This window comes from Strix uralensis, chromosome 18, assembly GCF_047716275.1.
Source record: "Strix uralensis isolate ZFMK-TIS-50842 chromosome 18, bStrUra1, whole genome shotgun sequence".
In the NCBI taxonomy this organism is placed as follows: Eukaryota; Metazoa; Chordata; class Aves; order Strigiformes; family Strigidae; genus Strix; species Strix uralensis.
In genome coordinates, this window is record NC_133989.1 from 8,877,886 (window position 1) to 8,894,288 (window position 16,403).

Sequence of the window (16,403 nt, forward strand, 5' to 3'; positions counted from 1 at the left end):
ACTGTCACATTGAAAGGGCTGATAGAGCTGAACACTGACAAATGCTTGCTGCTTCCTTTCCTGTGGATGGTGCTAATGACTGAGTGGTTGCATCCTCTCTCACTCCCCTTAACAGTCTGTACCCAACACCAAAATCATAAGTATAGTTACCATTTTCTTCCTGTAATAGCAGAAATCAAGGTACGAATGGATCTGGGTATAAACAGAAATAAAGGGACAGATTTCCTTCTTCTTAAAGGAATTCCCTTGTTCAGTGTGAGAAAACCACTGACACATGGCAGACAGTATCACAGGTTTTGACATGTTCTTTTTTTGAAACCTTTTTGAACTTCTATGCAACAGTAGTCTGCGCTATGCACTTCCAGCCTAACATTTTGCATATACATTATATAGCAACCTTAAAAGACAAAAGCATTAAGTTTTCTAAGACCAGGTGAATAATTTGCCATCCATAATTTATTCAAAGAGATTTTCTTCTAGCTCTGTTTGAAGAGATTTTCTCAAACAGATGGCATTTTTGTAATGTATTCATTAGTTGAAATTTTCTGATGAGTAAGTTTTGTGAATAATCCTTGGTCTGTAGCTTGGTTTTGAAAATTCTCACCTTCAGCCATGTAGATATTTAAGTTCTGATATATAAGAAATTAATTTAGCCTCTTGTTTTGTTTGCAAAGTGAGAGGTGAAAGGTGCTGTGAAGTTGAAATACCTTGTTTTGCTGGCAGCACTGCTCCTGACTGCAGAATGATGCTGGAATTATCTGCAAAAGCCAGGGAAACGATAGAACAGGATTTCAATGTCAACAATCAAAGGAACAGAAGGAAAAGCAGCCACAGGCTGCAAAAGTAATGAAAGTAGGATTAAAATTTTTCTCTGCGGCAACGCTAATTCCTCAAGGAGCACAAAGTAGTAGATTTACTCTGGGAATCCTCAGCCAGTTCGCCACACAGTCAGCTTACCGCTACAGAAAAACTGCTGGTGCACCACTTGTTATCTTCAAGGGCATGTACCACTTTTGTTTTTCACATGAATTCTGTGCTCATGAAGGATGCAGGCAAGACATGTCTGAAGAGTAAAGAACTCCATTTAATCTGGCCACAGCCAATGATCTTACACATGACTTTTATTTCTCATGTCAATGTCAATAAGCCCTTGACCTCACTTGATTCTGCCAACCAAGTGTCCAAATGAGGTGGTGATTTCTACAGTGGGTACCAAGAGAGTTTCAGAACATTTATATTTACACTGGCCAGTCAGTAGTAACAATTTGCAGTCGTTATTGCTCAAAACTTGATTTGAAAACTACTTACTTGCAATGGATAGTTCTGCTCACTGTCTGTCTCCATGAGCTGCTCTTTGTCTCCAGATGTTAATGATCCAAATAGCATAGTCCAGTGTGATTTATTAAAATAGTACAAATACTGGATTAATCATATGGGGTGGTAACGAGTTGTCCTTTTGTGCCGTGCTGCCGTGCCTCGTCCTTAAAGGATTGGACAATCAGAAATCACAGAAATATGAGCTGGTAAATGTCTCAGAAGATCACTGAAACTCTCCCCTACCCTAAGGCATGGTCATGCATGCTACAGCCAGTCCTGATAGCTGTTTATCTAATCTTTTCTTTAAATCTTCACTGAACAGCTTTACAACTTTCTTAGATTCCAGTTACTCACACAGTAATAGTTTTGTCTGATTTGTCTGTTTTTTCCTGATATCTCAAGTAATCTCCCTAATTGCACTTCAGTAAATTACTTTTTATCCTACTACTGGCAGTCACACAACAAGTGTTTACTGACAACTTTATAAATGTATTCATACATTTGAAGACAGTTGCCATGTCCTTACATTGTGTTTTCTTCTCCAGATCAAATAATCAAATTCCATCTTTCCACGTAGCTTACATTTCCTAAGCCTCTTGCAGTTTTGGTTCCTATTCTCCTATCTTGTTTGCCTACATCTTTCTTTAAGAGTAAGTGTAATGCTTGAAACTGGATAGAGTGCTTCAGCCAAGTCTGACTAGTGCTAAATGGAACAGAAATAACGCCCTCCGATGTCTTACATATGATCCTCCTGTTACTAGAGCTCAGAGCAACATGACTGTTTTGCAGCACTGCACAGTCTACAATCCACTCTAGTCCCAAGATTCTCTTCTGCAGTATTTTTACTTAACTAATAGTCCTCATTTGACATGTGATGTTCCTTCCTATGTGGCATACTACATAATTTTTCTTCTAGAATTTTTTTGTGTTGAGTTCAGACCGGGTCTGCGGTATATCAGGGTCATTTTAAATCTCAGCCTTGCACTCTGCGGTTGGAATCACTGCAAATGTTATAAAAGTGCCCTCCATTCCATCACTCAAGTTACTACAGAAAACACTGACCTAAACTGTTCCCAGATAATTCCCTGGGAGACCCTACTTAATGTCTCCTTCCTCTTTGACAGCCATTATCAACAAAGGCTCTTAAAATACAGGCTTTCATTAACAAGATTATTACAGACTATTATATAAAAGCCAAAACTCTTTATACATGGCACTGTGGTCAGTAAAACCAGTTAGCTCCCTTCTGCAGATAAAGGCTGAGAACCATGCTAAGAAACCTTTACAAAGTCAAATAAAAATCGTATGCAATATCAGGGAAAAAGAAACCCAAGTTGCCCACGGCCACAGTCGCTGACAGCCCTCTACACAACTGCTGTTTAACAACTACAGTTGAAGAATACCAGCATGACTATTTCTGTATGCCCACACAATTCTGAACCACAGTCCAATTTAGTTTAGAAAAAAAAGAGGTATTTTGCTAAAATTACCATAGTATAGGTTTTTCATTTGTATTACCATAGCAACAAAGGGCCTTACTTGAAATAAGACCCTGTGCTTCTCCGGGTGAAGTGCACGATGCTCATAATGAGAGACAGCCCCTCCCTGTCCCACTGAGCGTAGAGGTGACTGTCCCCATCCTGCATCGAGGAGTTCATCTGCAGGAAATTCCCTCCAAGACCAGTGCCTAAGCAGGTAAGAAAAAACAGAGGCCAAAAGTATCATAATCTTTGTACCCGCTGGGGGACAACAGCACACGGGACGGGAGTGGTTTGCACTTAAGTCTGTGACGGAGCTTAAACTGCTGGTGTCTCCTAATCTTGGCACCCAGATTTAATTCACTGCTTTAAAGGGGAGATTAAATCCACACAGAGTAACTTCCACCCAGATGTCAAACGAATTTCATTAAAAAGTAGGGATAGGGAATGCTCTCCAGATCTCTGATGACCAGTAACGGGCGCTAATTGGCACTGTGCTTTGCAAGGGTGCCGCAGGAATAAAGCCCGGATTTAGCTCTCCTGGAGTCACTGCTATGAGGTGGGGGGGTGGGGGGGTATGTTATGATTTATGCTTAATGGACACTTTTAACGCCACTTCTCTAACCAAAAAATAAAGAAATAAAATTACCATGGAAGGCGAAGAGCACCAGAAGTTTCACTGCCGATGGCAGCAGCCCGGGATGCCACCTGCGGGCAGCCCGCCCCTTCCAGCCCCTCCGGCTGAGCTGCCTCCGGGGGCGGCGGCGGGCGGCCCCCCCCGGCCCGGCGGGCGCGGGCTGAGGCTCACCGGGGCGGGCACGGCATGGCCCGGCCCGCCGGCCCCCCGGCCCGCTCCTCCGCCTCGGGAGAAGCGGCTTCGCGGAGGGGAGCGCCGGGAGCTCCTCCCCGCCCCCCCCCGGCCCCGCCGGCAGGTCAGCGCGGGGATTCCGCGGTCGAGCGCTCCGCGCAACGCGCTGCCGACCACCTCCGCCGCCGGGCGCGCACACGCACAGGCGCGGGGCGGGCCGCGGGGCTTCCCGCGGGGCGCGGAGCGTCCCCTCGCCGCACCATGCGGAGGGTCGGCTCCCTCCCCCGCCCCCCCCCGCGGCCCGCCCGCTCCGCACACGCGGCCGCCCCCGCCGCCGCACCGCGCAGCGGCGGCGCATCACGGCGAGCACGGCCCGGCCCCGCCGCCCCCCCCCCCGCCCCCCACCCCCCCACCCCCCCCCCCCGCCCCGACTCCGCGGGGCTCCCGGCGGCCGCGCTCGCTGCCGCGGGCAACTCGCAGGCAAGTTCGCGGGGAACTTTTCCTCCCGGAGCGGCCGGGGGCCGCGGGCGCCCGGGGCAGCGGCGGGGCCGCGGGCATCGCCCCGGGGCGGGAGGCAGAGCCCGGCGGGGGCCGCCCGGGGAGGGGGGTTCCCCCGGGATCCCGCCGCACACCCCCGGAGGGGTGCGCATGCATGGCGGGGAGGGGGCGGAGGGTCGTGTGCGAGTCCGCCGCACGGGTTGTAGCAACAGGTTTTCTCCCGCAGCAGGGATGGAAGAGCGGGACTGTCCCCCCGTGCCGCCCGCCCTCCCCGGGGCCGGGCTGCCCGCGCCGCCGGCAGCGGCAGGCGCTCGGCTGGCGAAGGGGAGCGCTCGGCTGACCCCCGGCTTGCTCCTGTCCTGTCGCGGAGGTGGCTGACGGCTGTCGAGGCTGATCCATCGGGCTCGGTTTGTGATGCTCGGTTCTTCCCCTTCCCGGCTCTCCCTCTCCCCGAGTCCGGTGTCTGCACAGTGCAGTATGGAGGCTCGTGTTTCCAATTTCTTCTTCTTTGCCTAATCTGAAGGTGCTTTATTGCTTTAATTTTAAAATAATTACGAGATGTCTTTTATAGTGATCTATTTACTGACTTCTGTTCGTTGGCAACTAACACATCAAGTTTAACTGTTCTTGATGGGCAATGTATTTCTGGCAGATTTTTTTTCATTGGAAAAGACTTGGGGGGGGACAGACACACGCGTAAAATAACTCTTCCATGACTACGTATCTTCATTTCGGTGGCGAAATATGTGTCTATATATATTAAATGACAAATCTGTTACTTTCTAAAAAGATGTTTAAGAGATTGTTTTGAATGTGACTTACTAAAATTTGTTGACATAAATATATTTCACAGCAGGATAATAACTATGGTTATTAGTTCCAGTGTATTTTAGAGCATTCTCGTGGGGATATAAATTATCTGCAAAGTTAATTCACTTCTGATTATAATTGGCAGAATACAGCTCAGCTTTATAAAACCAAACAGCGAGTAACATATTTGTCATAATTCAGTTTGTAGGTTGTCATAAGATGCCAAAAAGCATAACACTGTCCAGATGACAGAGAGCAATATTTTTTCAGATTATATGTTTTTCAGGATGGTTTTGTATCACATTATATATTGACCTTTATAAGTTTTACTTTGATTTGGCTGGAAGTTCACTTTGCAAGCAGAGTTGAAGTTTGAGATCAGTTCTTACTACGTGAAGAGCTGCATGAGTACAGCTTAAAGCATTTCGGGAGGGTACCCTGACAGTGTTGATACAGTACGGAAATCATGTGTCAGAAGATAGCTGAATTTAACACTGCTTGAAAATACTGCTTTTTTTAACTAAGGAAAGAATAAAGGAGGAAGGATCACTAAACTGTAAAGCAGTTTCTTATGGAATTCTTTCCAAAAAATTACTCTGTTCATATTCAACCTGCACTGAAATCTGAAACTTTTTTTTTTAAGCTTAATTTAGAAATGGTAAAAAGCAACAGAGACAAGTTCCAGGCACTGGAATTGATAGAAGAGTCTCGGGGGGAGTTATGCATCTTCCTTGTGTGCTTGTTATCATCCAGGCGCAACTTTGAATTGTCTGCATCACAGAGCAGTATCAGGACTCCTTGCAGGAGCTCTGATTACATCAGAGATGCACTGCAGAATTCAAAATACTGCAGAGGACACTGGCGGGGGAAACGACACTTGCAGTGGAATTTTAGCATGTTACTCATGATTTCTATTTCTTTCCCTCAGAAGGGCATCTTTAATAATTCTTTCCCCATTGCCTAGGAGTCTGGCACCCTTCCTGAATTTCGGCTGAAAGTAAGGGCAGTACAGATTTCTAATTCGATTTCTTCACCAGACATAATGGATAAGAATATCATCTTGTGCAAGACAGATTTCTGAAAAGATGTTATATCTCGCATCACATGCACACCACACCATTTAGAGTCACCAAGAGCCCTTGCTATCGGCCAGTTGTTCTGTATTACCGTAGTTTCTAGAAGTCAGAACAACGATCAGGATTGTATAATGTAGTAAGAGACAGTTCTTGCCCCAGTAAGCTTACAAACAAAATGGGAAACAATGCTCAGAGAGAAGTGATTTGCCCAGGATGAGATCACATTATCAACAGGGGAGCTGGAAAGATGAACTGGGCTTCACTAACTCCCAGGTATTCAAAGGGCAGAATATGATCTCAGACAAAGAGGGATTTTACCATTGGCCCTCACTTAACCAGAGCAGTTTTATTTGAGGATTTCACTGTTACAGCATGTCCTTAAAGTTCATCTTGTTTAATTGTTGGGAAAATTGTTGATATAGGCTAATGTGTTTGTCCAACCTTACATTCCAGTGTGTTGTCTTTAATCCTTAACACATTTCTTATAGCCATTCCCGATGTCACCAGTCTGCAATGTATGAGTAAAACAGTTTGCTTGGGTTTTAAGCTCAATAGAAACAAGGCCCTTCCATTAATTAGATCTCTCCCATCTTAAAGTAGTACTGACCATCATTCTGTAGAAGCACCTCCCAAAGGAAAACATACAGAGCAATGTATGGGCTTATTCTTCTCCTTCCTTCATTCCTTCAAGCCAGGCCATCTTTTCTATTGTCCTTTATTTCCTCCTATTCTTCCCCCTTAGGTAGGATGCTATGGGTATCCGAAGCAGAGAACATGTAAATAACACATGTACTATAGCTGCCTGCATGGGATCTGTGGGCTTGCTAGTTCTGGTTATGGAAAAAGAAGGAGCCACCTTTTATAACTGCAATCATTCCGTGGGATTAATTTGTCCAATTTATTGTCTTGCACAGGTTGAGAAGCTGGAAGCGAAGAAAGAAATTCTTTTTTCTTTGCTCTGTTGTTTCACAGTTGATGCCTCAGGGTTACAGCGTGTGTCTGACACACGCAGAACATTTACATTTCCCTCCCCATTTCTTCCCATTGTATCAACAATGGATGCGGTGGGAGATCAAACCAGTGACAGAGATGAGCTGCCTCCTCATTTTTCCTGGCTGAAATTCAGAGGCTAAGTTGTTGCTAACCAACATCATCTGGTATTACAGAAGGGAAAACGGTTAACAGCTCCTATTTATCCATAGTCTTATACCAGTCATAATTTTTATTCTCTTTGGGCCAGCCCTGCCTTAGACATAGTTGAGGCAGAGGAGAAAACACAATAAAAATAACAATTTCTCTAAGAAAAGGAGCCCTACATAAACATACATCAGGTAGCCCTGTTTTCCCACAAAAAAACAATAGCTTGAACGCCCAGAGGCTTTACTTCTACCGATGGTATCTTGGGAATGCTTTAACAGAAGACCAGCTCTGAGGTCATTAGGAACACTTCATGTGATGGGACTGTATGTCAGGCTAATTCAAGTTCAACTGTTCTGTACTTCCTCTGTTCCACATCTGTGTCAGCTATCACTCTCCTCAGATCCCTTCATTTATCTGAGTCCTGCAGCTTTTCCAGTGGGCAATGGCAGAGTGCCATCATCTGTCACAAAGCTCCACTGATAATCCCAGTATTGGCTAGAATTTCCTAGAATGTAACTTTTTAATACAATTACGTTTTGTGTCAATGTTCTTTCTGAAAAAAAAACCAACTTTCAGGTCAGCAGGCCTTCGCTCAGTCTTTCTTGAAGCAAGAGACAAACCGATTTTGATTGGAAGTATATTTGAGTGCAGGCCTGGGGGATTTTGTCATTGTTTGTACCCAGTTACTTCCAGAGGAGTTTCAGAATTGCCCATCCCCTGCTGTGGGGATTTCCAGACTTGTAACTCTGGAACAAAGACAGAGCAACTCAGCAATACAAGCAAGTATGTAGTGAGAAGGCACTGAAAGCTAAACACAGTTAAGATTTTGGCATGGAGAACAGGTTACTTGCCAAATAGCTGTTCTCAAGTCACTAGCAATAGTAATAGAGATCCCACTCTGTGATAGAAGCAAGATGACAAAGCTTACCTCTTCGCTTACCTCAGGCCAGAAAATAGTACCGCAGCTCTTGGAAGAACTGAATCACCCCTTGTCCATTCTTGTATATACCTGTAGGCTTTCTTTATCCACATGCCTTAAAGGTAAGTAAATTAATGATTTCCTTTTGTACTAAAGAGGATTACAGGTGAGGAATCAGGAAGTATGCCTCCATCCAAAGCTCACCTGGGGCCACCTCCTTCTAAGAGTGTGCAAGGAACTGCTCTGTTCCGAGTAATCCCTCTGGGAAGTTTAGGAGCAGGACTGAGATAGTATTTTATTGAAAGCAGCATTGTAATTCTCCTTGCAGCAGGGAAAGCCTGTTGCTCTTAAACTGAAGTGCAGCTGTGTTTTGAGTACTTTGCTGTTGTGTATTTATGGGTTTTTATCCTATAATAGGTATGTAACACTATTGATGTGGTTTATAAACCCCAGCATCTGAAAACGGCTGTTCTGTGTTTAAGGAAGTCACCCTAGCAGGGTATATATCCCCAGGGTGCCTATCAAAGGGGAGGTAAGTACAGCCAGGAAAAGAGAAAAACCGTGTACTGCTACTGAAGCCAATCAAGTGTAATATTTATTACTTTCCTGTAGGGTAGAAAGTCAGAATACTTGTGCATAATTAATATCTAGTTATTGTACAATCTACTTAATAAATAAATACTCTTATCAAATGAAACTCAGCAACTCCATGCGTTAAGCTGTAGCTGACTGTACAGATGGAAGATCTAGAAGCAGTACTGTACAACTGTCCTGTGTATGAGCAGACTTTCAGTCTGACTTTTCAAATGCAGTGAGTTAGGAAGGCAAAAAGTTCAACATTTCCAGTTTCTGCTTTTTATACCCATTTGAACTCTGTTGTAACTTCATTCCATGGACTTTACACTAGTGTTGTGTGAGCAGAATTTGAACGTGATTTTCAAAGTCATCATAAGAATTTTTTGGTTTCCTGTAATCAGAGGTGAAGGCAGTCACCTTGGCTCTCAGCTGCTGTTCAACCCATTGTAGGGACAAAGACCTATTACTGCATATAGGGTGTCAGTTATAACTGAAATAATATTCCAACGTTTGTGTAGAAATCTTGTATTTCTTTGCAATCTTTTGTAAACAAGGCCTTAAAAGGGGAGTTGCCATGTCATTAAACATATATCAGCTCTATGCAAACATTTTATGTGATCAGTATAAGTGGGGTTTTTTTCCCCAAATTGTTTCCGTATGGCCTTTTAGAAATTAGTCTTGTACTAAGTGTTTTTTAGAAGTGCATATTTACTGATTTTTTACTGAATTACAACATAATTGACTTCTGTTTCTTTCTATATATACTTAAGATTTTTATGTGTAATAGTTAAATAAAAATATACAATTTCCTTTTCTACAAAACACACTTGAATTCTGTGTTCTTATGTGATACTGTCATAAATTTTATACTTCCATTCTGAAACAGGAATATCCTGCCACATGCAGGAATTATTCCTGGTTTCCCTCTATACCCACTGGGCACTGAGACCTCTGTATCTGAGACAGGAGAAGCCCCCAGTGTGACAAATATGCCAAGCAGAGCAGCCCTTGACTGAGTCAGTTCTACCCAGCTGGACAAACCCAGCCTCACCAGGAAAGTCTTCTGATCATACTCAGCCACTGCTGTTTTCTTTCCAATTGTTTTTATCAGCCATAAATATTTCTGAGCTCCAATCACTACATTTGTTCCAAACTAGAAAACAACCTCTCATTCACTCACCCCATATATCTGTTTTTTGTTCCAGAAGACACTTGCAGAAGTAGCGAAGTGATGTGAAGTTATCTTCCAAGATGACTCTTCTACCTGGAGAAAATTCCGACTATGACTATAGTGCCCTGAGCTGTGCTTCAGATACTTCCTTCAACCACACATTCTTTCCAGAAACAGAAACCCTTAAGGGTGTCTTTTACCAAAGAGCCAAGCTAATTCACCCTCAAGAGGATCTCCTGAAAGGCTTTCACCCTGATGATCGGAAGCATCATATTATTATAAACGTAGGGGGCATTAAGTATTTGCTCCCATGGACCACGCTTGATGAATTCCCATTGACACGTTTGGGACAACTAAAATTCTGTAATAATTTTGACGACATTCTAAACATCTGTGATGATTACGATGTGACATGTAATGAATTCTTTTTTGACCGCAACCCAGGGGCGTTCAGGACAATCCTGACCTTTTTGCGAGTTGGAAAACTTCGGCTCTTGCGTGAGATGTGTGCACTGTCTTTCCAAGAGGAGCTGCTTTACTGGGGAATTGAGGAAGACAACTTGGACTGGTGTTGTAAAAGGAGATATCTGCAAAAAATGGAGGAGTTTACGGAAATAAATGAACGGGAGGATGACCTCATAGAAAATGAAACAACAGGTGAAACAGTAGAGGAGACAAAAATTGGCTTGTGCATGAAAAAGTTGCAAGACATGGTGGAAAGGCCCCAGTCTGGCCTTCCTGGAAAGGTGTTTGCTTGTTTGTCTGTTTTATTTGTAACTATTACAGCAGTGAACTTATCCATCAGCACCATGCCTGACCTGAGGGAGGAGGAGGAAAAGGTAAGTTGGCTGTTCAGGATGGAAAGTGGTATGTGCTGGGAAGAGCAGAACAAGTACAAGGTCTGATGGTATTGATTTCGTTGGGGATTTTGCAGCTGTCTTTAGAGGGGGGGCAATAACACAAATAATATTTGAAAACTTACATGACTGTGTTCAATTACTTGTAAGAGAATTAATCATATCAAGTTTTATGTCCAAAGAAAATTTTGTTAGCGTGCACTCTTCTGTACAACTGTGTATTACCTTGTTAAACTTTGTATTTACTGTTTAGAAAGCCTAAAATTACTGAGCAATATCTTCTGTGGAATAAGTAGCTCCTTTCTAAGTTTTGCATTTAACTTGTTCCAATTTGTCAATGTGTTTCCCCATAGCAACAGCTTCAATTCCTTTAATATTTTGGGTTTAAAAAAAACCAACACAGAAACCTCTCTTCCTGTCACCGTACCAACTAAAATAGTTATTATCCAGTGCCGATTACAAACTCCTCCTCTTTCCTGCAGGGTGAGTGTTCCCAGATGTGCTACAATATTTTCATTGTGGAGTCTGTCTGTGTGGCATGGTTTTCCCTGGAGTTCCTGCTAAGATTCATCCAGGCAAAGAGCAAGTTTGCATTTTTGCGGAGACCATTAACCCTGATAGACATAATAGCCATTCTGCCATACTACATCACTTTGCTAGTAGACACCACTTCCGTGGGCTATAAAAAGCCCAGCTCTGGGAGCATCTACCTGGACAAAGTAGGTCTGGTCCTCCGTATTCTCCGTGCCTTGAGGATTCTCTACGTCATGCGGCTGGCCAGGCACTCCCTGGGGCTGCAGACGCTGGGGCTCACCGCTCGCAGGTGCACCCGGGAGTTTGGTCTCTTGCTGCTCTTCCTCTGCGTGGCCATCGCACTGTTTGCACCACTCCTTTATGTCATTGAGAACGAGATGGCGGACTCGCAGGAGTTTACCAGCATCCCTGCGTGCTACTGGTGGGCTGTCATCACCATGACCACGGTAGGCTACGGAGATATGGTTCCCAGGAGCATTCCCGGCCAAGTGGTGGCACTGAGCAGCATACTGAGTGGCATCCTCCTCATGGCATTTCCAGTCACCTCCATCTTCCACACGTTTTCACGCTCCTACATTGAGCTAAAGCAAGAACAGGAAAGAATAATGTACAGGAGAGCACAGTTCTTATTAAAAACAAAGTCTCAGATAAGCAATGCATCACAAGGGAGTGATATTTTATTCCCCAGTATCTCTTCTGAGACTAGGGACAATGAATGAAATTTAAGTTACTATTTCTCCTGATGTCAAGTAATGTTTTGTTGTATCAGATTCCATCTTCTAATTTGCTTTGGAAGCCTTTTACAAAGGTAACCCTCATATTAAAATCAAGAAAAGGAGCTATTAACCAGGAATTGATGTGGTTTAAGAAGTCTATTATTATGCTGTTTCTTCCCCCCTCTCCAGTGTAATGTATAGGACAGATCTTTCACTGAGATCATACAGTGGGATTTTAGGAATTAAAAGTTCTCTGACAAAAAAAAAGAACAACATATAATTATGTACTTGACAGGCTGTTTGCCATTTGTAATACACATTTTTCCAACCGAATCACAATGTATATAATCATTAAACAGGCTGGCATTTTTCTTGTTCTTCTTGTATATAAATAATGTAAATACAACAAAATTAATGGCTAAATTCTCTCCCAGTAAAACGCCTTAGAGCGTAATGGAAATAACCACAGATGTTAGTCCCGTTGTGCTCTTAAAAAAACATTAAGTAAGATTTGTCATTCACAACAGCAACTGTATATGTCTTTGTAAGTCAGCCCTAAATGTACCAGAAAAGAAGAATCGAGCCATTTGTATCATAACCTTGCTAAAGATGTAAATACTTATAGCTCACCAGCTTCAAAATTTAATTGAAGTTACAGTGTTGATCCTATGTCACTGAATGCAGTATTCCCAGGAACAAAGCCTTTGAGTTTTGTAGCATTTAATATTATTATCAAGAGGTTACTAGCTGCAAATCAAATGAAATATGCATGATGAGATGCCAGTCGTTCCCTACCATCTGTTTCCATGTTTTTACTTTACCTCAGATATGAAACAGAATTCAAAGAGGCCTGTTTCCAGGGGACACCCTACCATTACTTGGCAAATTGATGCTGCAGCTACCCATTCACATTCAGTACTTGGTTCTTTAAAAGGAGCAGAAAATATATGGTCGTGGGAAGTTGCCAATGATGAAAAAAAGAAAATATCATTTGAGTCATGGAGTGGGGGGGTACTGACAGCTTTATACTTTACTGTCCTCAATCATGAGGGACTTAAGACTTAAATAACTATACCTTTGCCATCATTACAGACATCATAGTAATGGAGAAAATTTTAAAGAGGATATGAAAAAGCCATTAAGGTTCCAAAACACAACCGTGTATTCTTCATCCACACAAGTGTCTCGGTCTAGGTTCCCCTGCTGAAGTCAGTGGGAGCACATGGGTCAATGAGACACTCAGGTTTGGCACGGGTTTCTATGGAGATTAATGACAGACCTCCCATTCATTTTAGAGTAAATGAGATTGGCTGGCGTAACAGCTGAGGAGACAAACTCCAGAACTTCAAAAAAATTAATTAAATCCATTTGTTTGATTTCATGTGTGGTCAGAGGTAAAGAAAAGCTAATCTGAAGAGTTTCACCTTTTTTTCTTCTCTTTTTAAGTAAATTTACTTATTAACAGTTAAGAGCTAGGGAATTTTAGAAGCATTCACCAATGCTTCTCTATCCTAATTTTCAAAATTACTATCGCTTATTGGCATTTTTTGGAGCAGCTTGTCAGAAATGCCAGAATGCCTGATGGTTTTGTAATTTAGATTACATTTTAAATGTCTTTAAAATACAATTTGAAGGTCTTCTGATACACTTATTCTTAAAGAATAATTCCCAAACTTTTAAAAATTCACTTTACAAATAATTAGGGCTTTAGCATTCTTTAGCCTGTCGTAAGTAAATACACCTATAGAGCATTACTGCAGGGTGCTAAAATGTCCAGTCTTAACTCTTGGCAATTAATTATGTGCCAGAGCTACAAATGTAACCAGCTTTTCACTCTTGTTCTTCAGCTTTAATTAGAGTTGGACAAAAAACAGGAACATCGTGACAAAAAAGGGACACATTTTCCATCCAAAATACTCTTAATTTCAAAACTGTTTGATCATCTGTAGCATTGGCTTCAACACAAGTGCTATACATCCCTCTACCTTTGTGTCAGCATTCGTTATAAAAAGAACTGGTAATTAGATTAGTCCTGTGAGCAACAGTTGCTTATCTAAGAATGTGTTTGACAGGCTGAGCCATAAATAAGAAGCTGTAAGTGAATATAAGGAGAAATGAAGACTTACCAAATAAAACCTAAGCTTATTTCCATGTTATGCTAGCTAATAAATGCTGAATGTCCATCCATTTTCCCAATGTCTTTACAGTAAGTTAATGCTCATTTATTTCATGTATCACTTTATCTTTTATCCCAAAATTATAACTTGATTCTAAATTTCTTGTCCAGAAAAAAAAAAAAAAAAAAAGAAAAAAAAAAGAAGTATCACCCTGAAGTTGGGTGTTGCTTGAGCAAACCTGTGAAAGCATCTTGCCTGTTGCAAGTTCTGCCTAAGCCAGGAACAAATAAGCTGTCCAGGATGTACCCCTGTGTAATTTTGTACTTGGCAACACATTACTTGTAAGCATATCAACATGTTTTACTATGAATCACTGTAACAAACTTGCTTATGTTTCACAGGAGGTAATACATACTGTAGTCCTTATGCTAAATAAATCCAGCTATAAGTCTTAAGAGCACAACGTTAGTATGAAACCCACATGCTGTGTTCCAGCTTTTACTGTGAGGGCTGAGGGTCTAAGATGATTATGCCTCTACAGTATATTTGAATTTTTACTTAAATTCATGAAAATTACGGATTGATTCAAAAGCTAACTGTTTCCTGTGACACAGCTGATGATAGCTACCAAGTCAGCTATCACTCCTTTTTTGCATTTTAACAGCATGTACAGTCAACAAGAAAGTTCCAGTAAAAACACTTTGTGCTTTTCTGAAGACAAAAGAATTGTTTGAATTGCCACTGATAAAGTGGTGCATGTCTCCAGTAGAGATAGGCTTGCATTGCTATTTATATTATTCTCTGTATACTGCAGTAATATGTACAGGATGAATTCAAACAGCAGTAGCTGTATTAACTTTGATTAATAAAGTGTTAGGCTCTCCTTTCATTTTCATGTGCTTCTTATGGTATAGAAAGACTGTCACACATGCTATAGGCGTGCTTGACAACCTGGGGTCAATATGAGAAGCAAACGGCAGCTAAGGGAGAATTTGGGCTATGAGCATTTGCTAGCTGAAGCAGGCTGGCTGTGATAGAAAGCATTACTAGGAAAGAATGTCAGTATAGAAAAATCTAGGTACCAATTCAGCAGCTTGTATAGGAAAATGTCTTTCTTTCGTGTTGTCCATGTTAATTTGGACATAACTTTAAAATATTTCAACCATTTAACCAAAGAATCTAACAGATTCAGAAAAGAACAGGAAGGATCCATGGAGATTGGGAGAGAGAAAAATCCCTGATAAAACCAGAATTTCCAGGTAAGGTGGTATATTAAACTACTTTCTCCAAAATCTTTCCCTCCTCCATCCTCCTTCCTCAAAAACAATAACAAAAGCAACAAAAATCACTTGGTGAGTGCAACACTGATAAATGAAGACAGAGCCACAAGGCTTCTCTAACTGTACATCAAAGAACATAATCTGCAAGGTGAGTTGGAATAATTTGTATTACACTAACATTCATTACAGGTCAAGATCTTAGGGAAATTTCTCTTTATGGAATATATAGGACTTGTCTCCATTTGTCCCTTTATATTTTTTCCACTGTAATTCACTACTCCAGATTTCCATAGTCAGAGGCTTTAGTAGTATCCTTGAGTAGTCAGATACTTTAGCGATGTCCAATTAAACAATTAGACAAATCATGCAGAACTGAATCACGGATTTACACTTCATCAGATGCATGTCTGGGAAGGAAAACTGGCATGCTCTATACATTCATGACTTGTGTGGGTAGAATTTAACTGGGTATTCAGGCTGATGCAAAAGCAAAAATTCTTGCTGTAGAAGGTTCTCATTCCTACTGCTATAGCTCTCCTCTGTAACCAAAACCAAAGTTTCACAGGAACCTCTGTGAACAAAAGCTTTCCACTCAAAGAGTCCTTTAGGCTACAGACTGAGACTTGGAGTAAAAATTCATTTTAGGCACTTACCAAAGTGCCTCTATTTTTTATTTTTTAATAGAGTCTAGAAAGAACTAGATCCCCAATTCAGGTGTCACATTAAAAGGCCAATGTTAGTATAAATGAATTGGACTCTTATTCTTCAATTGCACAGAACCACCAATATTTACCACCGCTAACTCCACATTATTTGTCCTTTCCACATCTCATTCACTATCTCTGGGAACCAAGAAATACGAAGCAGCATAAAGAATCTGGATCCAGAGAGGTCAGCTTGTTCTTGGTCAGGGTCAGTTTGAAACAGTAAGACAGTAGCAAATGTAACAGTTCTTGGCAGCTCATGCCTGACTGTAAAATAGTTCTGTTCCATACAATTATTGATCTTTCGTTTGTTTAGATAAGAAAAAAGACTAGTAAATCAAAAAAAGAGAAAAGGAACAGATACTTCTCATAACAAAGCTACAGAATTTCACATTCTTCTCT

General features: G+C 41.8%; 1 protein-coding gene across 4 annotated transcripts; it reads left to right on the forward strand.

Annotated features, from left to right (window-relative positions):
* The first annotated feature begins 4,344 nt into the window (after positions 1 to 4,344).
* On the forward strand, positions 4,345 to 15,481 carry KCNG1 (potassium voltage-gated channel modifier subfamily G member 1). Of its 4 annotated transcripts, none has more exons than XM_074888410.1 (3): positions 4,345 to 4,624; positions 9,828 to 10,632; positions 11,133 to 15,481. In XM_074888410.1, the coding sequence occupies exons 2-3, from the start codon at positions 9,874 to 9,876 to the stop codon at positions 11,901 to 11,903; spliced, it is 1,530 nt and encodes a 509-aa protein (XP_074744511.1). In that variant the 5' UTR covers positions 4,345 to 4,624; positions 9,828 to 9,873; the 3' UTR covers positions 11,904 to 15,481. The 4 variants fall into 4 exon arrangements, with proteins under 4 accessions (XP_074744511.1, XP_074744512.1, XP_074744514.1 ...); XM_074888411.1 differs by having other exon boundaries at positions 9,831 to 10,632; XM_074888413.1 differs by having other exon boundaries at positions 4,345 to 4,508.
* Positions 15,482 to 16,403: the final 922 nt, after the last annotated feature.

What these genes read in the sequence shown, in the direction of transcription:
- KCNG1 (XM_074888410.1), top strand. Translation starts at nt 9,874, where the DNA reads ATGACTCTTCTACCTGGAGAAAATTCCGACTATGACTATAGTGCCCTG. An exon ending in TGAGGGAGGAGGAGGAAAAG is followed by an intron (nt 10,633 to 11,132) that starts GTAAGTTGGCTG and finishes TCTTTCCTGCAG; the next exon opens with GGTGAGTGTTCCCAGATGTG.